We start from the raw sequence: 27,174 nt of genomic DNA, 5'->3' as shown, positions 1-27,174 counted from the left end.
GGACCTGAGGGGAGTAATGAGTACTCCTGTTCGGGAAGGCGCAAGTCACAGGATCTAAACTGGAGCTCTCAGAAGCTCCCAAACCGAAGAGCAGAAGCGGCAGCAGAAGCCAGAGACACATATGCGCAGGGAAAACCCGGTGAGTTATCCTCTGACAGTTGACCCCGGGGCACTCCATTGTAAACTGCTAACCGCTTGACATTATTTTGAATACCGAATTAATTTGATCTAAAGATTATGTGAAAAAGAGACCAACAAACAAAGTGTTTAGCTATCACGACCCAAATAGAAGAAGAGCAATAGCTGAGAAAGACTGTGATACCCATTGCCCAAGAACAGAGGGGGCAATATTAAAACCCCAGTAGAACCACAGTTGGCAAAGCCAAGCAGAGGCAATATAAAACCAGAGCTGTAACCAGTATAGCCAAAGTATTTATGGCTGCAATCTATGAGACGTATAGAAACCAGCATTGCCTAAGCCAAAGAAGGGGAATTGGAAGAAAGGGGATAGACAGCTTTCTTGGAGAGAGAAACTTGAATTATCAACAGTTCCCAGGTGTGATAGTGAAAGACCAAAGATGGCCGGGATGTGGCCCTCCTGGTGAACAGTGAGAAAGGGGAATAGGAATATAACCTGCAATACATGTGGCCAATTAAACAGTGGAACAAACAGCATCAATGGATGTTTCATCCTTATGGAAGAAGTTGTGAATCTTATTGTTGTTGAAAGTGAAAAGACTTTACTGATGTTTTGAAGTAACCCACACTGCAGAGTACTTGTAGTCGTAGAAGATTCATCCTGGCAGGAGAGTACACCAGGAAAAGGATTGTTAGTGGTAGTCCTGGCAGGTTAGTGAACCAGAAAGAAAACATTGAAGTACTCAATTGTGGTGAAAGGTTGTGGTGGAAAGAAAGTGGCAACACCACCTATGTGTTTGATGAACTATGGTAAAACTATCCTGATGGAAACATTGTTCTGTATAAAGAAGAAGTGTGTAATAGTTGTCTTTCTCAAGAAGGGAGAAATCCTCCTGAAATATTAATTGAAAAATGATGAACTGTGTTTGATGTTTAGACAATCAAAAAGCCAAGTGAAACCCTCCAAAGGTGAAGAAACTTTGTGCTGGAAACAGAACGTGGCTTTTTAGAGAAACATTTGTGTATCTTACCTTTTGAGGTGGAACTTGATTGTTGGAGTGAACTTAATTAATTGGAACTTTCATTTGGAAATTCTTCTTTAAACCTGGGGAAGACTATCCGACCCTTGTTTACAAGAATATTTGGTTCTAATTATTATTTTTGTTGATCTTGAACAGCCATATGAATACCCAAAATGCTTTTGTTGTAGGTAAAAGTGTGAGGGTCAGATATCCTTATGTATTAGGGTGTTTTCCTTTAGTCTTAGTTTCATAGTCAGGTAAGCCCAAATTAGGTTAGTGATAGTGAGGTCTTTATCCAACCCTTTTAAGTTAATAAAATGGCTTCTTGTCAAAAACCTTTATCAAGTTGTCCACCTTGCATTTCTGATCCCTCACAGGGAGCTGTATTCCCAATGTGTGTCGTTTGTAAGTGGGAAGGGGCCATGTTGAATCTGAAGGAGAGCCAATATCTAAAGCTCAGGCAACAGCAGGAGTGCATGGGGCTGTGTGTGCATAAGGCAGTGTGAGAGAGAACGAGACGGAGAAAGAGAGAGACCTGGGAAATGAGAATAGATAACAATGATTGTGGTTTCTATATGATGAGGATTGTAAGACCATTCTGCTAAGCAGTGCAAGGCTGGGTGTTGTACTTTCTGGAATTCATGGACCATAAAGAATGAAGACACACATCTCTGGGGGGGTGTCAAAGGGCCACTGGAAGAGATTTCTTTGCTGGAGTTTCACTGTTGTTCCATTTTCCTAGTTTGTATTGTCATTGTTATATTTCTTGTATGGTTTCTCTATGTGCGCTTCGTGATGTGCGTTGAAGCATTCTTGGGGTTCTCATGAGCTGGGTATTGTATGGCCTTTGGAATACAAATGCAGGCATGCCTATGCTTCCGAAGTGGGTGTGATATCACTGATTATTGCCACTGGGTGGATCGATCATGGCCAACCAATCATCCACGTCATGAAGGGGATTTAGAAAATGTGGATCTGGATTTTCAATAAGTTCATACTGTCGAGAATCATCAGAAGGCATCTTTTGTCTTGCACACAGGATGTAACAGGCTCCTTGGGGTTTGCTAGCGTTGTATTGCTCTGTAAGAAGGAATTTGTTATCCAGTAGATGGAAGTCTAATTCCCTCTGTCAAAGACTTGGAAATGCTCCAACAACCCAGAGTTCCTGAAGTCACAATGCCAGGATCTGGTTTGTTGACGTGTGTACTGCATCTATATTGTCTCTCACACTTCCATCCCGTTTATGTCTGCAGGATGCCTCCATTGCACACAGGTTCCACGTAATGAGGGAGAAGTACCCAGAAAAATTCAACAGTAGGTATGTACTGCTGTATGTTTAGTGACATGTCACCCTTCACACTCTTTCTAGCAGACTTTCTCTCTCTTGTGCTTTCTTTCTAAGTTACCCACTTTTATTGCCCTTTCCTTTGCGCCTCTCTCTTTTCCTCTTTATAAATATTCTCTCTATCGTTCGCTTTTCTTCTCTCTTTCTACTGTAGAGAATTCATCGTAACTTAAATAGATTACAAAACGGGCCTGCATGCTTCTGCGTGGGGTTCCTTTCCTGCGTGCTATAATTAATGATCTGGGTTGAAAATCGCTTGACCGAGTGGGGATCTTTACATCTCCATGCTCACACTTTTGATCATGCAGCGGCAGTAACCCTGTTCATTCGGCCTTGCAATTCTAAAGGGCACTTTGGATGTGGTTGCTCCCAATATCCTTTATTTCTCTACCACGTTGGTGGTGTCATATTTGGAGGGACGGCCAGCGCTTCCTGGTCTGGCCCCCCTCATCCTGACAGTGTCACACAGTTGTATGACATGAAGATATATTCAATCAGAGGTGCCCTTAGAAGCTATCCGTCCCGGGAATGAGTCATGATGGTAGACATGTCTTGACTTAAAAAGAAGCCCTTGTCGAGGAACATGTTGAGTAATATTGCGCCAAGTTCCGCTGCTCTCGTTCTCCACGCCCCTGGATCGGCATATTAGATAAACAATAGAGCACAAAATACTGGCTCGTTTACACTTTTCTTCATAGTTTAGTCCATCGTACTTGTACCTACCAGGCACAATGCAGTCTCTTTTTCCAATTGGAACAAGCTCTTTAGCCAAAGTGATTAACTACTTGTTTGTGTTTGTTTGTAATTGTGTAGACTCTGGATTGAGTTAATAGTATTTTTTTTTGTATAAGTCTTAGTCGGTTTGAGTTCACTCCAGCATTTGACTTCTGGTGATTCTTTACTCGACGTACTCAAATCAGCCTCATTCTGAGTACTAACTACTTTCAACAAATGTTCCTTTTGTGTTTTTGATGAAATTACTCTTAGGCAAATCCCAGTGTGTGCAGGCCACAGCATTCAATGTTTCTGTAGTGGAAGGTAGCTGCCAAAAATCCCTCCTCTTTTTCCATCCACTGCCTCCTTATTTTTTTTTCCCTTTTGAGCTCGAGCCTTTGTCAGTATCCTTTGCCCACAACTTGACTCATAAGATTGATTTGGCACTTAGCCTACCGAGAAAGCTTTTTGCAGTGGTAAAATCACTCTCTTCGGTGTCAGACTCGGTCAACCCGGTGATTCCAACTCAGAAATTCTGCGACGTGCTGTCTAATTTCTTTACCAGCAAAATTGAAAATATTCAGCCTAATATTCAGGCTAGTCCTGTAGACAGTGATCTCTTGACCAAACCCCGGGAGGAGATAAGTCTCAAGCCCCATTCTACTTGGGCATAGTTCCCTTCTCTGAAGAGGTTATCAGCAAGGCCATTGAGCGCCTGAAGTCAGCATCCCCCTCGAATCCAGTTCCCCTAATGATCCTGAAAGATATTTCCTCTGGCATTTTACCTTGGATCTGCAAAGCAGTTAATGTCTCCTGTCATGTAATAACGTGGGACCAGAAGTAACACCCGGACCAGCAGGTAAGTTATCTGTAGGTTTATTGGTAAGTATATGCTAGGAAGACACTGGCACCTCTCTTCATGCCACCTTAGATCTCCAACTGTAAATGTTAGAACAGTACTTCAGAACATAACACCTCAACACTCCACACTCACTGACATCACCACATTCCACCATATGTGATGTCACCCACACTCAGACACACCCTACAACAACGGGCATTATCACTGCCGAGCTGAAACAAGCAACGGTTATCCCATTGCTTAAAAAGCCATCCCTTGCGTCTTCACTTCCCTCTAGCTTTCTGCCTATTTCTCTCTTACCTTTCTTCATGAAGTTATTGGAAGCACTGTAGTCTCCCCTTCTGTCCTCTTTTCTTGAGTCTTCTGGATTCTTTGACCCCTTTCAGTCAGGATTCTTGCCTGGCCGGGGCACAGAGAGTGTCCTGGTCTCAGTGATGGATATTGGTTGATAAATGCATTGTCAGGGCCCTGATATTATTAGATCAGTCGGTGGCTTTTGACATAGTCGATCATTCGACCCCGTGGTCCCGGCTATCTTCTGCTGGCCGGGTGGGTTCTGTCTTGGCCTGGTTTACATCCTTCCTGGCTGACAGGGACCAAACAATCTCTTTGCCTCCATTCCTCTCTTCCGCCTCTTCACTTTCCTTTGGTGTTCCACAGGGCTCCACCTTATCCCTGATACTTTTTCACATCTATATTCAGCCTCTTCTGGGTCTGATCTGCTCTTACGGGCCTCAGGTGCTATTCATATGCCGATGACACACAGATCCTGGTCTGTCTAGATCTTGACCATGCAGAGATGTCATTGCGCCTGTGTCAGCGTTTGGGGGCCGTGGGAGTTTGGATGAACCAGAACTGGCTGAAGCTCAACAGAGACAAGACGGAAGTGTTGGTTGTGGGTGCACAGGCTGGGTTGTCACTCTGGGTACCTGCTTTTTGTCTGTCGTCGCTGGGCAACCTTCCTACTCCAGGCTTCTGTAGTGAAAAATCTGGGGTGTCATTTTCTGCTGCCCTGTCTATGACTCAGCAAGTGGCGGCAGTTTGTAAATCGGGACATTTCCAACTTTTTTTGCATAAGGTACTCCCTTTCGTTCCTCCCCATCTTCGTAAACCAGTGGTAGCTGCCCTTATCCTTAGTCGAATAGACTATTGTAACTCACTCTATCTAGCCCAGCCAAAGGACATGATCCAGCAACTACAGCGGCTGCAAAAATATGGTAGCACGGGTGGCCACTGGCTCCCCCTTTGGTGCCCATTAACCCCCCCTCCCAACGCTTGCATTGGCTTCTGGTGTCCAAGCGCATTGACTTCAAATCACTGTGTCTGGTTCACCGGGCCTTGCTGGGTCTTGGGGCTGGCTATTTGCAGAACAATTTGTTTGCTACTGCCCGACATGAGCTCTGTGCTCACGGACAGCTGGCCTTTTGGTGATCCCTGCCTATAGGCATGCTAGGATGGGGAGCCGAGCATTCTCTGTGGCTGCGGCCAGAATGTGGAATGCCCTGCAACCCGCATTAAAACAGATTGCGGATCATCAGGAATTTAGATGGTCCCCGAAAACGTTTGTATTTTGGAGCAGATTGAGGTGGACCGTATTGTAGTTTCCTGGCGCAAAGATGCCTTGTGGTGGTAGTGCACTCTATAAATCCTTATAACAAAACATATCTTCAGCCCATTCAAATATCCTGTCCTCTTTCTCAGCTTTAAATTCTGTTCATCTCACTTCATACTTCTACCTTTTCTTTTCTTGACCTCTCACTCTCTAAGCCTTCCCCTCCAATAACCCTAACCCTCTTGCACCCAATCTTTCTACATCTGAACCCCTCCCACCCAAACACCCTTGACTTTTGTGATTCTTGGTGACAGCCACCTCATCTCCCGCCATGAGCAGCAATCTATGCCAGCAAACCGTTAAATGCCGGCTCTCCCTCAACTGCTGAAATGTTGCATGTCGGGGTGGGAGAGGTACGATATGGACTTATTGAGGCTGGGGCGTCAAGGCAGTGTTCAGAAGGAAGAGGTGATATGATATGATAGGTTATTTATAACGCACTTAATACCCAGAGGTTTCTAAGCAGGGACTCGGGGATCGAACCTCTGTTGCTCCATGTCGTCTTGCTTCCAAGGTGAGCATGTTGCTGCTGAGCTATCCTCCCGAGACATTCCCGAGATATTCAAAGCCCTGATTGGGCAAAATATTATGCGGTCACCTCTGTTTGATTTTGTCCTAAATTGGTTTGCGTTACTTGCATTCACATTGTGACGTGCCACTTAAACCATCACCCGGCTCTCAGGACTGACTAAGGTTTGAGTACAGAAATTCGCAAAACTAACATAAGGAGTCAGGATGCTCCGGCTATCAACAAAACCAAGGGTCAGGATAATTGCTCCCAGTGTCAGTGCTTAATGTGAGGAAGGGGCCAGTGGGATTCTCAAACTTCCAACGGAACAGGGATTGCCGTCTTGCTTCAAAGGTTTCTCCAGCAAAATGAAAAATCAAGTCAAGTCAGTAACAAAACAAGTGTCCCAACAAGTCTTCCAGTGGCTCAAATGAAAAGAAGTGCTCACTGAGTCTCTCTTCCTTTAAGGATGGGGTGTTTTTCTGCCTTGGAGCCCCTGTGGAAAGTGTATCTGGGCGTTGGGCCTTTGCCATGAACTGCGGGTTCCCTCAAGGTGCAGAGCCATGGTGTATGGGGAGACAGATGTTTTGGGCGTCCTCGGATTGCTGCCTCCTGAGACCTTTCCTTTAGGCGCTCACCTGAGAGAGCGCTGGCCACCTCTTGCCAGACACGGCCCAGGGTTAATGTTGGCGAGATGGCCTTTTAGCCGAATTGAGACTGGCCTCATCACAGCGTTATGTATATTGCAAATCATTTATCTTACGGAAGCCTTTCAATCTAAGACCTTTGCAAATAAATCTGACACTGGTATTTTTCAAAGGTCTTCAGTCTTTCTTTATTCTTGAGCCACATTCAGCCCCAATGAACTCTTTGGGCCTCATTACACGGACGGCGTTAAGGGTTTACCGGTACCGGTAAGGGTTTACCGGTACCGGTAAACCCTTACCGCCTTACTACGAGGTCCCTTTGCGGGTAGGTACCAACCCGCAAAGGGACCAGGGTGCTAATTACGGTACTGCAATTTGCGGCACCGTAATTAGCGCCTTCCCCATTCCCATAGAGCCCTATGGGGCAAAAATGGGAATGGGGAAGGGCAATGGGGGAAGGGGGAATTACCGCCCTGCCAACCTTGGAATAGGGCGGTAATTCCCCTTTCCACCAAGGCGGTGCCAGTATTTTACCGGCGTGGACCACGCTGCTAATAGCACCTTGGTCCTCCGCCTACCGTGTAATGAGGCCCTTTGTAATGCTTGCAATTTGAGGTGGTGATCATGTAAAATTCTGTGACAGAACGCACAGGCAAGTCGCATAGTTTTAACGAGGTTTATTGACTTCACCAGGATGGGTGTGGATGAAATCCTTGAGCAACAAAACCTGTTATTCTTCTTTGAGAACAGTCTAGGCAAAGATGGTCACGATTGGGTAAATTCAACTTGTGGAATATTAAGCTTCACAGGCTTGAGGCAAATAGCACCCAGCATAGTGGTGGGTTCAGACTCCGTCTCTGAGGTATTGTGGGCAACTCACTTCTTGATAGCACTCATCCTAGCGCTACTTCCTTGCAGGCTCATTCCAGAAAGCGTTTCCCCCCCTTTCTTAGGGTCTTTGTCAGGCTTAAATATTCTCACCCTCATTGGGAAAGAACATGTCCTATATTTGGGGATTTAGCACACAGTACTCTTTGACTTCTTCTCCTAGTCGGGTGTCATCCATGGACTCCGGTATAGCTCTCAGGAAGCTCCATGGCCTTCTTCTTGAGTTCTCCCAGCCAGTGTTGGAGGCAGAGAAAGAGCTCAGCAGGTTCTCTTGCGCAGCCTTTCTTCCTCCTTCCAGCTCCCCTGCTCTGCCCCAGTGTGTGAGATGGTGTCTCTCTCCCAGTCTCTGCCACCCTGGTTGAAGAGCATTGCTCCCTTTTATAGTGTGTGTTATTATCTGATAAGGGAATCGCACCCTTGAATTGCTTATTCCTCCTTTGGAGAGACCATTTGACTTGTGATTGGCCATTCCCTCTTGTTATGCTAATTATTCCAGCTGTTCTGACTTCTCCTTCATTACTTACCAGTTGGGACTTGCAAACAGCTTCCCAATTATAATTGTGAGCAATTGGCTCTTGCTTGTCGTCGACCATGGGCTTTAGCGGGCTGCCCTCCAGTTTGAAGTCAGGCAGAAGTGGCCTATAAGCCCGGAGGCTCTAGAATGTGCCGGTATCTCACTGGCAGGGCTCCAGGCCGATCAGCAGAGGAGGGGCAGACCCGGAAGCACTTTCACCTGACCTGCATGAACCCTAAAGTGGGAAACTGCCATGCTCACAGGTGTGTTTGCTGATGCTGGCAATGACCATACCGTCTCTCACTCTTGGTCAGTTACAGTAGGCAGTGTACAGGCCGACAGAGGGGGAGAGGAGCATGGGTGATTGGGAAAAGGGCCGCTGGTAAAAAAGGTACAGGTGATTGGTAGAATGGCTACCAATTACATAGACAATTTGCTGCGGGAGAGGAGCGGGTAGTGAGGAATAGGACTAACAGCCTTGTTGAAGACTTAGCCTGCCATCACACGTTGGGATCGGATTATCAATGGCACAAAGGCAGGAGGGGGTGCTCTGGGGAATTTCCAAATCACCCCCTCCAGATAGCACATTGTATGGTGGGCGGGCTCCCCCGGGTCTAAAGTGTGAGTTCATCACGCTGCAATCCATCAATCTTCTCCATCACTACTTTCCAGAAGGTATTTTAAGTGAGATTAGAATCAGCTTCTTGTATGACTCTGCCTTCTTTATTTCCTCAACAGAATGAAGAACAAGCTGTGGTACCTTGAGTTTGCGACATCGGAGTCCATCTTTGCCACCTGTAAAAAGCTGAAGGAATGTCTCACCATTGAGGTTAGTCACACATGTAGAAAGCTGAAGCAGCCTCGCTTGCAATCTCATGAAGCACTCAGGGTTTGAACACAGTAAAGGTCTTGCCTCTCTATCCTACTTTTTTGCGCCTTCTTCTACAAATGGCTGTGCTGAACCATAGCCCATCATTCTGCACTCCAGCCTGTCTCCTAAAGCACTGCACCCCTCCCCCCCCCGGGCCCGGGGCAGCCTGGGACCGCAAGTGATGTGAGCACTCCCGTGCCCTAACTGGCCGCCCAGCCAAATTAGGCTTATCGCCCACCTATCATCAGTCCACCCACCACCCCTTCCCCACCTGTCTCCCTCTGAGGTGCATCCCAAGAAAACGTCCGCCTCTTCTGCCCTGATCCCCACTCCACCACCAAGCACTTCATCTCCCCGAATATCATACCCTCGAACCGAGAGCACAGAATCAGATAAGGGCCCAATCATGGTTCAGTGGAACTGGAAGACGTTTCAGCACTTACAACAGGGCCCCAAATCTTGAGAAGTACACTCCCAGAGAGTCTCGCAATAGTGGGCCTGCGCTCCGCCTGCTCTTGCTGCCTGCAGCTAGGGTCCCACAGGACTGCAGTCTACAGGCTGAGTTGAATGTGCTCACCTTAAAATCCTGCCTTCCAAGCAACCCCTCTCCCCTCCCCGACTGCCCACCGGCTTACTCAACCCACCTTGCACTCCCCCGCCTTCACCCCGTTCTCTCTCCCCCACCCACTTTTATTTGTCTTGCGTCCCAAAAAGCAGTGTTTGACTACTGGACATTGAGGCCCTGTGCAAAACACTAAATAAAATAACGATTGCAACCAATAGCGTCCTTCAGCGGCCCCAGTGGGAAATGGTGGGACCGGAACCGCTGGAGCTGGCGTACTCTGTATCAGCAGCTCTTTTAGCCGCGCCCTACAGTGACCTCTGCGTGGGGAATCCATCAGTGCAACGGGCTAGAGCTGCTACACTGCCAGTGCTCTTTTCTTACACCATTCCCTCGATTTGGGTCTCCCGGCAGTTTCCCGAAAGCACGGTGAACAAAACACTGTATTGCGTGAGGGGACGTAGAGTACGTCGTGCTTTAGGGAAGCAGCTTGGAGAGTGGAAAGAAGATGGAGTGGTGACAGGTAAAGTTAAATGGTGGGGTCAGGAGAAAGCAGGGATAGTGGAGCGGGCTCATGGGGCTAAGGGGCCATGAGCAGGAGGTGGAATGCGATGGGGCCTTCCGCTGAAATGGACAGGGAAGAGGTACAAGAGCAACATTGCGGGGGTGGCCTTCTCCGGGTGGCCTCGCGCAACCTCGCTCTTATGCTTGTAGTCTTCGTACTTACATCCCATTCCCTTCAGGGACCTGGTGTGTTGCCTGACCTGCAGCTCGGCAGGAACTGTACACACAAAGCACCCTTACACCATCTGCTAACCACCCACCTCTACTAGACTCTGGCTTCTGGACCCCACTCCTGCTTCATGCAGTCTCTCCTGGTGATGATGAGCTGTGTGGGGCAGTTTTTACAGTTTGTGTCTGTATATAAACATGTCCAAGGTCATGCCTCTCTCTCTCTCTATGTCTTTACTCTTAGTGCTGTGGGAAGGCCTTGGACCTCAGTGGGATGTCTCTAGAAGGCATAGCGGTGGTCAACATCCCCAGCATGCATGGGGGCTCCAATCTCTGGGGTGAAACCAAGAAGCCACTGAGCGGAGTAGCTGTGAACCCCACAAACCAGAACCAACCAGACGCCATTACTGACCCAGATATTCTCAAGTGCTGCGTACAAGGTAAGCAGGGCCCAGGAACAATGAGGGAACAGACTGGGGAAATATTCCAGCCGGTCGCAATCAGGTATACCTCCAGAGAATTACTGTGAACCCAACGCCTAGTCTCTCCCAGTGCCCCTCACTTCTCTGACCCTCCAAGTCATGCTATCATTCAGAGAGTTTCAAGGTCAACCAGCTTTATTATATCATGGCTGTAGATGATTTAGGTGATAAACTGAAGGCAATGAAGAACGGACTCTGAAATTCAAGGTGAACACAAACTTTATTTTCCACCATTTTACAGTGCTCAGGGTTGGCGCTTTTTTTCTGTCTCGAGTTATCACTGATCGGCATCTCAATCTCTGTCTAGTTTGCTTAAGGAATAGGGACTCCTATGTCAAGCGTTCAGCGGGTTTGTCAAATGTTTCTCTCTCAGATGCTTGGGGAATTGCAGCTACTCTACCCAGCATGCAATGTTTTGTCAACTGTCCTTCTCTCCGAGGACGAAGTGTGAGATGTTCTATCTAGAGAGGGGCGCCTGCTACCTTTTCTTGTATTTTTGTAAGGAACTTGGGGTTTGTCACCCTAAGTTCCCTGGGGGAACCCAGGCGTGGACTCCCTGCTCACTGTACTCAGAGAGGCACAGCTCCACCTCACTGATGAGGCCGAACAAGGCTGAAACACATTTATGGGGTTGCTGTTGGTACTCTTGTTCAAAGAAGGTTTGCCTGGCATTTCGGTGCTGGACTGCCCTTGTGGGTGGGACAAAGACTGATATGCAAAAGGATATTCCTCCTTTATGAAAAGTACAGTGAGCAAAAAGCGATGGCTGCGAGCTCTCAAAGTGTGAAAAAAACACAGAACAGGTTATCATGCCTAGAGAGGGGTGCCTGCTACCTTTTCTTGTTTTATTTCCATATGTTGGGTGACTCGTCAATATGGCGGATCTTCCGATTTTGCACTCCTAATATCCATTTATCTCCTTTCACCGTTTCTCTATTCACTCTATGATCATTTGAGGTGTGTTCTGGCATGCAGCGTTGTTTGGCAATGTGGCACTCATAGTATCCCAGGAGCTCGCACTCCAACTCCCAGAATGCATTATTTCTATTTGTATGCTTGTTTGCCATTCGTACTCTCCTTTCAAAGTGATCTACGGACTGTCCCCCCCAAATGCCGACATTCAGTGCTACTCTTGAATTATTGGTCGCCATGGAATGGGTGGCAGAGTTTGGGTCTTTCTGTTGCTCCCCTTCACTTTACTCTAGCAGGTTGTAACCAGCATAGAGCTGCAAACTCTCATTCTCAGCCAAATCTGGCGTATTTCATGTTCTGTGTCTTTAGCTCTGTTTTCTATCCCTGCCTCTCAGGCCTGAGGTCCCTCGATCAGCTTCACTCAGCTTTGTTGGGTTCTCTTTCTTGTTCCACTCTTTCCAACTCTCTCCTCCTAGTCACGGATAATCGTGGCTCTGTATCTGGCACCCAGTGGGCCCCTATTCTTGACCCTCTTCAAGCTTCTTAGAGTATATTTGCCAGCCAGAGAGTGCAGTCTGGACTCCCACCTCTTTTCACCAAAGCGTATCCCGCACAGATATCAAGCGCAGCAGATCCACTTTTACACATAGACACCACCTTCATAACGTCCTGGTTGTTTGAGCCAGGTGAGTGCTTTGGACCAGAGATCACCTGATAGTCAAAAGGGAATACCGGCCGCAGACCTTGATCTTCTGAGTCACTCCATGACCATGAGGTCCCTTCATCACAGATATGTATTTTCTGATGAATGTATTCGAATGCCAATCAAGTTTGGCACCATAAACTTATTTTGAAGTCTTGGTAGACCTCTATATAGTCAGAGCACAAAAAAGAAAAGATGTCTGTGTCGGTACATCGCTGGCGGAGGAGCCTTTCACCAACCTGTGGAGAAGCCTTCACACTGGGAGACCACTATGGTGGTGCCCAGTGCTCTACCAAATCAACTTTTATTATATATTTTTTTTTGTGCCCACACTCTGAGGTGACAGCTTCTGAGCCCTTTGGGTCTGGTGGGGGCGGCGGAGGGGGGTTAAACAATTGTGTCCATAAAGAGGTGGACAAACAGCAATGATGTGATCAGAAGTGGTACAGTTTAAACCCTGGACAGGAAAGGAAGGTTTTTCGGACCCTTTTGTCACTTTAGAGGAAAAAAAGGATGGAGTTCCATAAGATTGAATCCTGAGCACAAAAGGTTTTTCTTCAAAAAGGTTTGTATCTTTTGGGACACCAACCTTGGGAATCTATCCTGCTTGTACGACACCATCTTGTTTTGCAGGTATTCAGGTGCTCGGCAATGTAGTGACTTTTCAACCAAGGGTCCTTTTAAAAGGCTATGCTCTGCTAATTGGTAACCTGTGGAGCATCTTCATGGCTGGTGGATGTGGTCTAACCGTTTTTTTTAATGTATTTTTTATTACTTGTATGTAATCAAAAAGATTTTTACAATGAACTCTTCAAGAAAGTAATGACGTGTTTGAAAGAAGAACCGACAAATAAACTTATCGAGAAAGTATACAGAGTAGAAAGTTGCAGAGGGTACGGAGCGTTTATCCAGTGAGATTGATATTGTCCAAAAATACGTTGATTTTCTTGCAGCTAAACAGGTAGAGGTGAAGCTGTACAGTCGACCGTTCTGTCAGACGTTGTTTGAGCAGTAATCATCTTCATGGCTGCTTCTAAAATATTAACTTCCACTATGGTGTATCTCGTTACCTCCCCTGCTATCAGGCGATACCACCAGATTTCTTCGTCTCGAATTTTTGAGTCGCCAAAAAGTGGTGTCAGAAAAAAGACCCGAAGGTGGCTGGTTTTTTGACAGTTCATTAATAAATGTTGTAGCGTTTCCTATTCTGATTCCTCTTTGCACAGTCTACATTTGTCTGATGTTGTGAGTCTACGTATTGCTCGAATTTCTTGAGTTGGCAGTAAATTCAGGTGTATTCTCATAAACATTTTCTGGAGTGCTTTATTTGGAAATTTGGAGCAATATGCTAGCGGAACTTTCAATTTGTTTGTTGATGATGGAAGATGGGTCAACAGACGGTTAGCAGTTGTTTTCTCACATGTCGATATCCAGTCGTCTTCTCCCATTTTGGTCTTTATTCTTTCTGGATTCATGATCAGGTCTTCATGAGAACACGCCAGATCGTTCAATCTGCTGTCCAGATTCCGCTTCCATGTGCTTAAGGCTTTGCATCGGCCACTTTGTAGTTCTTTATTAATGGTTTTGTAGATTGGCAAATTATCGGGCATTAAGATTTTCGGTAAAAGCTGCATTTGCTTTTGTTCCACTGAGGCTGCCAGTGACAGGAGACCAAGTTCTCGCCTGATGGCTGATGTTGAAGGTGATTTAGGAAGTCCCAGAACCGATTTGATTTCCACACATGACCTTCTATCTTTGGCCAGAGCAATGATGGGATATTCAGCGATGCATCCATGCCAAACGTCAGTGTTGGAACCAGTTTGGATTTATAGAAATGTATTGCTGGTGTTAGCGAAAATTTCCCGAATCTTCTGTCAACCATCCTAAATTGGCTGGTCAGGGTTTTTGTTTTACTTCAAAGTGATTGTATCATTGCTTTTTCATTGTTTGTTAAGTCCATCATTATGCCTAGATATTTAAATTGCGAGACGACTTCTATTTTTCTGTTGTTAAGTGACCAGAGGCTATTGTTCTTTTTTCCATTTTGCTTTTTGTCGAGGAACAATACTTTGGTTTTTTCAATGTTAATTTCCAAGTTGTTATCTTTGGTATAGTCAGCCAGATTAGATATCTGGCGTTGTAGCCCAATTTGAGTTTGGTCTAGAAGAATGAAGTCGTCCGCATATAAAATACGAGATGTTGGGTGGTCACCTATCTTAGGCGGAAAGTATCTGACGGACTCTTCGGAGTGTTGGAAATCACCGATATAGGCGATAAAGAGGGCAGGTGCCAGGGGGCAGCCCTGTTTCACTCCTCGCTCAGATTTAATTTCCTCTGAGAGGTGGCCCTGTTGACTCAGTCGTACTCGGATTTTAGTATTGGTGCGTAGGGCAATTACTGGCTCTAGAATTTCTGCCGGGCAATTCCATCGAGAGAGTTTAGTCCACAGTTTTTGACGATTGACTTTGTCAAAAGCCTGTGACATATCGATAAAGGCTAAAAACACTCTTGGCGCACCGGCCTTGATGTTGCATTTTATGATATTGAGAAGCAAGATGTTGATGCTGGTACTCGCGTTTTTCAAAAAGCCAGTTTGAGAAAGATCTGAACTTGGTGATGTTTTGGCCCACTTTTGAAATTTCTGTAGTAATAATGAAGCGAAGATTTTTCCAATTATGTCCATCAGCGCAATTGGTCTATAATTTGATGGGTTGTCGCACTTACCTTTTTTAGAAATTGGTAGCACTACCACTTCAGTCCAGGATGCCGGAATCTGTTTAGTTACTTTGCATTGCCGATAGACGCTACTTATGAAAGTTGCCCACTCATCCGGGCTCTGTTTGAGGTCGATGTTAGTGAGACCATCTGGCCCCGGTGCTCTTGATCTTTTTAATTTCGAGATTAGGGTTCTAATATCTTCAATGTCCGTAAGGTCAACCCAGTTATTTTCATCTGGAAATGATGGTATCATTACATGTGGCTTTAGGGGTGCGAAGAGGTTAAGGAAGTGGGCTATCCAGTCTGTCTCTGAGACCGCATTGACTAACTGCTTGGTAGCCGAAGAATCTTTGCTTTTTATCAATTCCCAAAAGTCTCTGGTGTTTTTGTTGTTTAAGATTATTGTCATGTTCTCAGCATCGCTTTGATAGAGGGCTGCTCTATATCCTCGTAACCATTGTTTGTAGCTTCTTAATGCCTCGTTGAGCTTCTTTCTTTCTTCCTCCGATTCATGCGCACGCGCATGCCGTTTTAATTTTCTTAATTCCCTTCTTTTGGCAACTAGAGTTTTGTCATATTCGTGATTTCCGTTTTTCTTTGGCCCACAGCCTGTCGTAGAATCCAGTTTATATCCCATCAGCAGAGATAAATAATTCGGTCTCGCTGGTTTTGCTCCAGAAGGATCGTTTTCCATATTGAAATTGTATTTATTTGTTATATGTTTTACGTCTGCTGCTGTTAATCGAAGACACATCTGTTGTGCATGCTGCTCCAGGTTTGGCTTGTAGCTATCTTATTGTTGGCAGACAGAGGTTAGAGTCATATGAAGTAAGTTGTGGTCACTTTCACTGGTATGGTGGACCTCACATAATTCAACGTAGTGTAATAGATTTTGAGACACGAAAATGTAATCTAGTGTTGCTGCCGAGTTTGCTCGCTCCCTTGTTGGAAGGCTTGGGTACTTTCCACCTGTGGATGCTACATTGTGGAAGTTTCTTTCCTTCATGAGGTCCATCCACGCCTGTCCATCGTCAGAGAACTGGATTGCTTCTGAATACTGGCATTAGAAAATATGTCACAGTTTGCATTTAAATCTCCGCAAACAATAATGTTTGTGGTTTTCAGTTCAATTTGAAGTTTGTCGAATGCGTCGGATACCTCTGTGCAAAAGTTGGCGATTGAAATTCTCTGTGGATTCCAGTACAAGTTTATTATTCCCAGCTTCGCTGGAAGTTGCCTCAGCGCTTTTGTGGTCATGTTAGTCCATGAGGCTAGGGTTGCCAGGATTCCATAGGATTCAACTACTTTTTTCCATGGCAATTCCTGAGCCAGATCGTACTGCCGTTAAGATGCCCGAAGATGGTCTCCAAAGCAATCCTCTTGTTGCAGGCGATAGCTGGATTTGATAACCATCCAGCGCTGGTTTTTCCTGCAGCCATGTTTCTTGGATACAGATGGTGTCAAAGTTTCCAAGTCTTGGGTCTCTGGAGTAGCTAGGTGCTCGTGGCCACGTGTGTTCCACGAGCCCATTGTAAGTGGTTTTGTTAATGCCCGATCTCTGTAGTTAGGGGAGTCGTTTTCTTCTGTGTTCCTTTTGTCTCTTGGCTGCTATATTGTAGGTTTCATTTTCAGAGCATCTTTCAGCCAGTTCCAAGGCCCAGATGTGCCGTGGCTGCTGTGAGAGTTCTTGTCTGCTCTAGTGCCTTCGGCGGTCGATTCATGATGTGTTTCCCTCTGGTCGTCTTCTTGGTTTATTCTTGGGACGTCTAATGGTTTCTTGATCGTCTGGTCTATCTGACCACAGTCTCCCTCTTCTTTCGTTGTCATAGTTTTCAAACCGATAATAAGAGGTTTTGTCGTCTCTGTGCCGCTACAGGTTGGGCCTGCTAGGGTATGTCCGGTATCTTGCCCCATGCGGTTGTTTGTTTCTTCTGTTGTCGTGATATTTCTCCGTCTCAGACCTGTAATTAACTTTTTCGTGTTGACTACTTTGTTTTGTGGGCGTATGTTTAACTGTGGTGGAATGGACACTTGGTAATTCTGATATTTTAAACCCTAAATGTTCCAAATCAGAATAGACTTCTTGATTAATTTCGTAGAGTGCTGATGTTTTTATATGAAAATAGGCTTTCGCTTTTTTATCCTTATGATAAGGTTCGATCAAAGTGAAGTGTTCAGTATTTAATGTACTAAGCTTTCGAACTTTCCCCAGTATTTCTAACACTGATTTTCTGTTTAGAACCATGTAGTTTCTGCTTGGTGCCAGTTGTTCCATTTTGAAAGTACGAGTTGCATTAGAGTTTGAAGCACGTCTTGTGCGATTGCTTTGGATATGTTTTTGTGTTGGGTCTGTTTCTCTGGTTTGCCCTTTTTCCTATTTTGAGGACTTATGTGGGCTAGTTTTACCTTGTCTCGTTTGATTTTTGTTCAGTATTTGCAATTTTGTTTTTTCCGAATGATTCACTTCGTCTTTTCTTCGGTTTTTTAGTGTTAAGTTTGCTGGTTGTTCTTGTGCCCGTTCTGTGTGTAATTTAATTTTGGGCGTTGAGTCAGTTGGGCATTGCTTCGAATGTTTAGATGCATCGTCGTCATTTATGTCCGCGTCTTCCACTTCTTCTGGGTGTAATGTTAAGTTCATTAATGAGGAATTGTCCATGAACTCTTTTAGTGTCGCTGGTGACTTGTCGAGTTCAATCACCTTGTGGTCGACCAAGTGGAGGTCTTTCAAAGCAGTTATTTGCTTTGTTGGATTTATTTTTGGCATTTTGCATTTTGCTTTGTAGTTGTGTCGGGGGTCTAGCTAGTTTCAATATTGAAGGGGTTTTAATGGCATTCTTTTTTTGGGGTTCTAGCGCAGGGTGTGCTGTATTTGCCTCAAAATAGGTTACTGGGTTGTCCGGTAATGCCCTTTTGATGGTGTCTTTCGATGCTGATAAAGTTGTTATGTTTTCTGCCGTCGACCTTTTCTGTATTTTGCAATTTGTCTCGGCCACTGATTGACTCTCTTTCCCAAGATTCATTTGTGCTTCATTGTGGGAAGGCGGGAGGGGGTCCTACTGATGATGTTTAAATTTTTCTTCCAGGGTCAAAAGTCTTTGATCCCAGAGTCGTTCTCGCTCCGCCGTTTTTTGTTCTAAGGCTGTAATGAAGCCTTCTGCGAAGATTAATTTAGTATGCATCATTGCAGATACTGTTACGGAGTCCTTCATATAGTCATTTATAGACTTGTATAATTTTCCAAAAGGCGCAAGGGGGATGGTAATGGCCGACATTATGGGCAGAATAATCCGTTTTTTTCGATGGTGAGTCTTTGTGTGTGCTTGCAAATATTTCGCTCGCTCTCCTGTTTTTACTCAGTGTATTGTCCTCTTTATGAAGTTCTTGATAATGTCCATGCGAGTTTCTCCCCGGTAGCTGGTCCTTGTTTTTCTTTAAGCCAGCTTTGTCTGATTGTGTGCCCAGAATGTGGGTGTCTTTTTCCTGTGGTTTCCCAGCCACCTGAGTTGTTTTATTAGTTATGATAATTGGGTTAGAGTCTGCGTCGCGTAGTTGAAAGTCCTTTGGATGATCGTAGGATGGTTGATTTCCCTTGAGACTGGGTCAAGTTGTATGATTTGAGCGTTCTTAGATAGTGGTGTTTGAAGTTGCGCCATCTCGTTTGAGGTCTTTGGCAAAAGTAGACACATGGATTTGATAGTTGATGTTAACTCTGAGTCGAAGGTTATTTCAAGGGGCTTTGGTTGAGTATTCCCCACCTTTCATTCATTTGTCGAGGCTGAGTGGGTGTTAGATGTATCCGATGGTTTAGGTGATTCACTAGTTTCTGCCACTATAAGGTCTCTGCCCTGCATTTCAGGTCTCTTTTTGCGTTGCTTTGGTGCAGGTAGGATGTCATGCACGGCGTCCAATATCTCGGCATCTGAAAGTTCAGCCTCGACTTCTAACTTTCTTTTAAATTGCTTTGTGAAAAAATCCTTCAGAGCAGTTGACATTAGAGGGTTTGGAAAGGCACCTTTCCACGTCTCTGTTTTTTTGGTTGAGGCCAAATGCTTTTTTTCTTGAGCTTTTGCGGTCGTAGCTTCAGATGTATCTTTGCATCTTTTTTTATGTAAGACTTTTTTTTTTTGTAGATTGCCAAAGCCTTTTCTCTCTTTTGCAAATAGAGGCTTCAGTGTACGGCGGTGGGACGGGCCTGTCGCGGGGGAACTCCCTCCACGTCGTCTCCCTCGCCACACAGTGCAGAAGAGTTGGCTATCTGAGACGGCCGTCCCTCCACAGGTAGATCAGGTAAGTTGTTCAGATGGAGTGTTTCATCAGGCTAGCACTCGTTGTTACTAACGCTTGCTGTGTGGATCGCAGGTTCCCCGTGTATCATTGCCTGTATGGTTGGTTGTGTTGCAACCTTATCAGTCTTATTAATTTGTGATAGTGGCAGATCTATTTTCGCAATGTCCATTGGTTGCAGGCTTGCTTCTTTTGAAAGAGGCACAATCGCTGTTGTGGTTGCCGTCTCCGATGAGGTTTTGACCCTGGCCGGCTGACTGGAGTCCTGCCGGAGGCGCCCTTCGGCCCCTGAAGATGGAGCACCACTCGCCACAGTGGAGGTCTACCGGTCGGGGGACGTCTCGTCCGTAGGTTCCTGGTCAGCTGTGGATTTTCCCTGCCACCCCACTCCAGGCTGGTAGGGGAAAACTTTGTTTTCAACGCTCTGGTTGTCCTCACTAATGGAGTCTTGTACGATGTGCTTTCTGTTCGGGGAGAGCTGCGTGCAAGCTGCTCGGCGTTGCCGCGGGCTTACCTTGCCTGCGCCGTTTTGTGTAGTCAGACTACTATCTGGGTCTGAGTCTGAGTCTGACGCAGAGTCAGGAGTTCTCGGAGTATAAGAGTGGTCTGAGTGTTGAGGGCTTGAATCTTCAAGGCAAGAGCCTTGGATGAATGGAATCTTTCGTTGATCAAAGTTCAGTGATACCTTTGTTCCGCTGTCTTTTGTCGAACGAGCCTGACGGGCACTTCGACTTCTAAGGATCTGCCCAGATGGTCTTTTAAGCGGGTCTGGTGGAGGGCGATTTCCCAACCCTCTATCTTTTGATTTAGGGTGTTTTACAAGCGGGGCCAAGGGAGTCTGCTTCATTGACTCCATGGAGTCCGCGGACTGCCGTAGACTGCAGTCTAACTCAGCGGTACAAACTCTGCGTACCGCTTCGCATTGGACCCTGGGTTATAAGGGCCAGCCTCCAGCAATCAGCAATGAAAAAAGACTGCGGTTCACCTCCTTTCACCAAGAAAATGCAGAATGGACTGCCGTAGACTGCGGTCTAACTCAGCGGTGCAAACTCTGTGTACCGTTTTAGCACCAAGATGAGACAGGCTGGGACTTCAGAGCCCTCGTTTTCTTCGACTTGGCAGTGGCACACGGTCGACCTCATCATAGTAGTCGATGCAGGAAAGGACTAGTGCTGATGTAAGAGGAGGAGCCCGGGACCGTGTCAGTAGTGGCAGGATCCCATGTAGGCGAGAGAGGGGGAGGAACATATTGTTGCCAACATTATCAATTACAGGAATACATGAAAGCTCGTAATCTAAGAGACCACCAGGTTTCAGATATTGGGGTGTGGGTTAGGAGGATCAGTGGGTGGGGCTTATTGGATATGGGTATGGGGTTAGAAGCTACCAGCAGAAGACATCTGACTTTGTACAGCTGGAACAGACCATATTCTATTGCATCCGCTTCAGAATGCAATTAACTCAAAGGGATCCATGTAGCATTAGCGTAACATTTAGCACATTACCAAACCTATGCAGTTAAAAAAGAACACTGTCCCCACTGTTAAAGGCACCAAATTCAATCAAGAATGAATAGGAAAAACTTGAGTCTTCAAATTGCTCACATTTTATTAAACCTTACATGTGCCAAATGTGTGCAATGATGCACAAAAGCACATTGTAGTTTATGCACATATATACAAATATAGGTTACATTGCATAGGGTCAAGCCTTTTTATATTGGGATGAAAGATGTCTGGAAATGTACAGCATGGAAAAACATATAGTCAACACTCTCGAAATTGAAGTAAACATGTTTCACATGACTGCCAAGAACTCACTGCAGAGCTCCCAAATCCTACCACCACGCTCCTGATTGGGAAGATTGGCCCTCATTGCTCCATCGCCTACCATGGCGACTGGATGACCAATGTCAGACGAGCGGGGGTCCCGCCGCAACTTAACGTCATCCACGTTTCTGGCTCAGGTGTGATATGCACTCACGCTGTTGGGTCCTTTCCTCTAGCGTGAGTGCACGTTACGCCAGACCAGAGACCCTCGTAGCAGGAGCCAGTATTTAAGTCTACTGAGAATGGGAAGCTCAGTTCTTGCAACGGTCGTTGTTGCTGGTTTCACAGCAACCCCCCAAGCTATCAGAACCTTCCCAAGGACCTACTTAGGTATCGTGGTTCCTTTTGTTTTCTCTTGGTTTAGGTATTTAGATTTGAGTCTGGGCTTAGGTTATTTTAGGGTATCGTCATCAGACACCAAGTTCAAGACGGAACACCAGTAGCACCCAGGTAAGCCTTGCTGCCTCCTGTGTATGTGCCCTGATATCTCTTACACCTGTCCTGTATAATATTCACCCATATACTTGTCACCCCTTTATAGCTCCTGTTGCTGGGTTCCTCTTCCACCATTATCCGGAAGGGGGTGTGTCAAGTAGCACTCCTGCCCTTAAGAAGGCACATTGTCTGGTTGTAAGCTTACCAACAGCCTGGCTTCCGTGGGGTTTGAATGCATTTACGTCTGTGGCCCCCAAGAACCTTGCTTCTGTGATCAAGAAGTCCCAGTGACTGACAGATTGTGAGAACCTTGTTTCCCTTCTGGCCCATGGAGGTTCTTCTAAAAGAATTAGCAGACGCACTACAAAAACTCCAAGTAGGCCTAGTCATATCCCATCAGGAATACGCCATGATCAAAAGATGACTCCCTTGCAGGGTACGGTAGAACAGGTTGTCAAAACAAAAACCCCAGTAAACAATCCATGGGGAACGGGAACTATGGGGGCTGCTTCTGTGGTTTCAAAGTCCAACACACAATCCATTCCTACCACTGCCACCTTACCACCACCAACTATGGCCCAACCAGTTCCTTCCCTGCCAATGCCCATCAAATACAGGAGGGATCCTTGTGAATTTAAACCATTTCTAACCCAATGTCGAATCCATTTCCTGAATCGGCGACAATTATATATATATCTGACCAAGCTTGGGTATCGTTTATTTTGTTTATTCTAGAGAAAACTGCTTTAGCATGAGCTACTCCCTGTATAGATGGGAACAGTCCATTACTTCAGGACTATAATGATATATATAACTTGGCTGCATTCCAAACAATGTTTGATAGGCAATATGCATGTCAATTCCTACGGACATAATTACTAGAAATTCGTCAGGGTAACCGTGATCTTCTCACTACATAGCACAGTTCTGGGAATTAGCCCCACAGACTGCCTGGCCTGAAGACGCCTAGTTAGCATTTTCATCAAAGGGTTAAGGGAAGAAATAAAACATGCTCTCAGCCAAGTGGTAGATCTTCTTGACACATTGACTGAGTATATAGCTCTTGTGATATGGATTGATCGAAGGGTCAATGATCGATGGGGCGGGAGTGGAGAATAGAGTTTAAGAAACCCACTCTCGGATGGGATAAAGAAACTCCTGCTTCCAGTCAACCAGAACCCATGCATTTGTGAAGTACCTATATCCCCCAATGAAAGAGAAAGGAGACATTGTCTACATCTCTGCTTTTATTGTGGTGATGCTGGACACTTATTGAGAGCCTGTCCAAAAAGATCCTCTCCTTAGGGAAACGCTGCTGCGTGCCCTCAGTAGGGAATCAGAGAGTGAGCAATCAGCTTCTGCATTCTCTTCAAGATTTATGTGCCTTCATGCCCACCCAAGCCACACATTCTTTCACAGAGGTATATTTGTTTCTTGAACAAACATGGAAAGGTGTTATTGCCCTCATTGACAGCAGAGCTACAGAGAACTTTGTAGATGTCTCCTTCGCTCATAAAAAGCATATTCCTTTAATAGCCAAAGCGCATTGTGAGAAACCTGAAGTTGTCTCCCTAGCTAGTGCCTGGGGATCTGTCATCCAGGTGGCCAGGACACAGCCATCACAGTTGGATCCAGTTCCTGCGGGTGGAACAGTGAGTGAGGATTACCTGGATGGGGTGTCATTGGAGAGTGGGACATCGATGGGCGAGATGCGGTATCCCCCTTCTTTCGACACCTTTTCCCCATCCTACCATGTAGGATATTCCAAAACACTGTGCCCACCCTTTTTCCACACAAACACTTTCGCACAACACAAAACAACAGACTAGCACCAGAGCCGTTTACCTGACGTGTCCCAATACCAGGGTCAGGCATTTCACCATAATCACACACACCTGATGGCCCTTTTCCTTCCCCACAGGGATAAAAGGTGGATCACAAGAGCACAGGACGAGCAAGGCAGACCGCACAATGTAAGAGCTAACTCAGCACGGCAGTTCAAGAGGAGGAGAAAGAGCAGACCGACAGGGTGACAAGGAGAGAGTTGACCTTGCCCTTTCTGACCAGGGCCTGTGGAACCTCTGCAAAGGGAATAATAAATCCGTGAACAATAGCCAACCTGTATTGCAACAGATCTCAATGGTACACAAATCCCTCCTCCGCTGATTACCAAGCCGGGGAGAGACGCTTGTGTCTGTGGTACCAACCTTGATTCCAAGAAGAAAGAAAGCCAAGCGGTTCATCACAACTGGTGAGTCGTGGGAAATGTCGATAAGAAACCGAACTGTGTTGAACGAAAAGCTGTCGAAGGCTACGTTGAACTTTGAAAAGCTAAAGATACTATTAACGAAGGAGGGGGAAAACCAGCAACAGAGGAGTCTGGCATCAAGTGGGTGTTCATGCAGCAAACTCTGGGCAATTACCCAACGGTAAAGTCTACCATAACCAGAAGGCCTTGGGAAGAGGGAAGAAAAGTCAAAGTGGTCATACAGGGGTCTTGTAAAATCCTCTGTATCAATGAAAGTCGTTGAACTTTGAAAAGCTAAAGATACTATTAACGAAGGAGGGGGAAAACCAGCAACAGAGGAGTCTGGCATCACGTGGGTGTTCATGCAGGAAACTCTGGGCAATTACCCAACGGTAAAGTCTACCATAACGAGAAGGCCTTGGGAAGAGGGAAGAAAGGTCAAAGTGGTCATACAGGGGTCTTGGAAAATCCTCTGTATCAATGAAAGTCTTTGACCGGCAGATGATTGTGAAAGCTGAGGGAAGTGAATCGCGCCTGGTGAAGATTAGTACGTGAACAATGTGTTACGAAAGTCGGTGAGGGTGAACCCGGCAGAGGGAAGCTGACAGCCAGGCGCAAATCCCGAAAAACTGTTTAAAAAGACATTAAGATTTGTGAAAGCGAGAACTATTGCAAGACAAGGGGAAGGGAAGTGCCCCCCCTTGTCATCTGGGGTCCGAGCCCGGCCGATGGAGATCCAGGGGTGGAAAGTTATCACCCAAAGCTCACTGAGAAAGGAACTGTCTTGTTCATTTGTTGACTACAACTTCTGAGGGGATCTGCGCCCAGAAGAAGGGAACGCAGAGATGAAGCCATCACCCAAAGTGTTCGTAGAACTGAACTTTGTGTTTGTTTGTTGAGAACATCAGGCCTCGAAGGCAAGAGACTTTTATTGAAAAGAGACTTAACCATCGAAGAACCTGATGCAAAACTGGGAAGGCTCGAGCGTGTGCTGTGCTTCAAAATCCCACATTGTCCCATGCTAAAAACGTTGGGAAGGGATACCGCGAGGCAATCACATCCTGACTTATTATTTGTGAGCACCTTTTCCTTTATTTGAATACCCTATCCCACACTCTTTCTGTAATTAGTTTTAAGGAATTAGCAATAGGTTTTTAAGTATACGGTTTTTACTTTGACAAGACGCCACAAGGACTGCTTTATTTTTTATTTGATGGTCGACGCTTGCTTGCATCTTAGATTTAGGTTAGGTGATTTTACACCCTGCACTTACAGTTTAATAATCACCCTTCAACTGTTGTCACTTGTGTCTGTCTTTACTGTTGTCACCATGAGTTCCTTACAACATTACGAAACTATTTTGTTGGTAGATGGCTCTCCATTAATCTCTGGACCCATCACCTTATGTACAACCATTTTATCCATGGTATGTGCCCAGTATCATCAGGAAACACTCGCTTTTGATGCAATAGCTGCCCCACACTTTCAGATTATCTTGGGTACCCCTAGGCTCAAACATCACAATCCCTCTATAGATTGAATACATCAAACACTTACTTTCTTTCCGTCTCTATGTCCGCAGGAGTGTTCTTTCTCTGAACCTTCCTTGCCCCTACTCAAAGACCAAATAGTCAATGCAACTTCTCATTCAGTTACTGAAACTAGTGCCCTAGTAATCCAAACAGGCATAAATATGGAATGCTCCTCATATCTTGATGTGTTCGACCCCAAGGAGGCCGACAAACTCCCTCCCCATAGGGAATACGATTGTCGAATTTAACTACTCGCTTTTGGAAGAACATATGCCCTTTTGTAAAAGGAAAACGTAATTCTGAAAGAATACATAGATACCAATCTTCGAAAAAGGATTTATCAGACACTCTACTTCCCTGGCAGGAGCACCCATTTTCTTCGTTTCGAAGAAAGAAGATACCAAACTCTGGCTATGTGTGGACTATCAACAATTGAATGCAATCTCTAAAAATAAACGCTATCCCCTACTTCTCATTCAAGTATTACTCGACCAGGTAAAAAACAGTCACATGTACACTTAACTGGATCTCAAGGGTGCCTACAACCTGGTTCGCATGGCAGAAGGAGAGGAATGGAAGACCACCTTCAGAACCCGTTACGGTCATTTTGAATATATAGTAATGCCGTTCGGTTTATGTAATGCCCCGGCGGTCTTCCAATACCGCCTCAACGATGTGTTCCAGGACATATTGGATATCTTTGTGGTAATACATCTCTATGATATACTGGTATTCTCAAGGAGCCAACATGAACACATCTCACATGTAAAAGAAGTCCTAAATCGTCTTTGTTGGTAGAGATTGTATTCTAAGCTCTCCAAATGCGAATTTCATGAGCAACGTATTACCTACCTGGGATACATCCTTACTTCTACAGGTATACAAATGTACCCTCGCAAAATCACAGCTGTATTGGATTGGCCTTGTCCCAATTCCATTAAAGAACTTCAACGTTTCCTAGGATTTGCCAATTTTTATAGGCAATTCATGCCTAGTTATTCCAGGATCCTGGTCCCACTCTCTTGCTTACTAAAGAAAAACATAGCCTATGTTTTGACTGCCGACACAGAAAAGGCCTCATGATACTCAAATGATTGTTCACTTTGACTCCCATTCTTCATCTCTATGACCCTGATTTGCCTTAGATCATGGAAACTGATGAATCAAACTATGCTCTCAGGGCTCTCGGGGCTCTCTTAATGCAAAAGGATCCCAGTCCTAAAAAAAATACATCCCCTGACCTACTATTCCCGTACATTCCCCTCTGCAGAAAAGAACTACAGTATCTTTGAGAAAGAGCTCCTAGCCATCAAAGACACCTGCCTAAACTGGCAGGATCTCTTATGAGGAGCCAAATATAAAATCACAGTTTATACCGACCACACAATCTAGGGTTACTTAAAACTGCCCAATCTATGAACCAAAGACAGAATCATTGGATTCATTTCTTTTCTAGGTTCGATTTAATAGTCACTGTTAAACCCAGCAATCAAAACACCAAGGCTGATGCTCTTTCCAGAGTTTACAAAGATTCCTCTGACTCTCCTGAAGGCATACCTTTCCTTCCGCCGGAAATGATCATCTCCGTTGTTGATAATCTATTGCAGAACTATGAG

General features: G+C 45.5%; 1 protein-coding gene across 4 annotated transcripts in view; it reads left to right on the top strand.

Annotated features, from left to right (window-relative positions):
- Positions 1-27,174, top strand: part of DGKA (diacylglycerol kinase alpha) — a 542,794-nt gene that overhangs the window by 457,983 nt on the left and 57,637 nt on the right. For all 4 annotated transcript variants that reach the window (XM_069653799.1, XM_069653797.1, XM_069653800.1 and 1 more), the window contains 3 exons: positions 2,414-2,478; positions 8,989-9,079; positions 10,660-10,855. In XM_069653799.1, coding sequence (XP_069509900.1) covers positions 2,414-2,478; positions 8,989-9,079; positions 10,660-10,855 — 352 coding nt within the window. The remainder of the gene's footprint in view (positions 1-2,413; positions 2,479-8,988; positions 9,080-10,659; positions 10,856-27,174) is intronic.

This window comes from Ambystoma mexicanum, chromosome 3q, assembly GCF_040938575.1.
Source record: "Ambystoma mexicanum isolate Mex_15411 chromosome 3q, UKY_AmexF1_1, whole genome shotgun sequence".
NCBI lineage: Eukaryota > Metazoa > Chordata > Amphibia > Caudata > Ambystomatidae > Ambystoma > Ambystoma mexicanum.
This window is presented reverse-complemented; position numbering and strand designations above follow the sequence as displayed.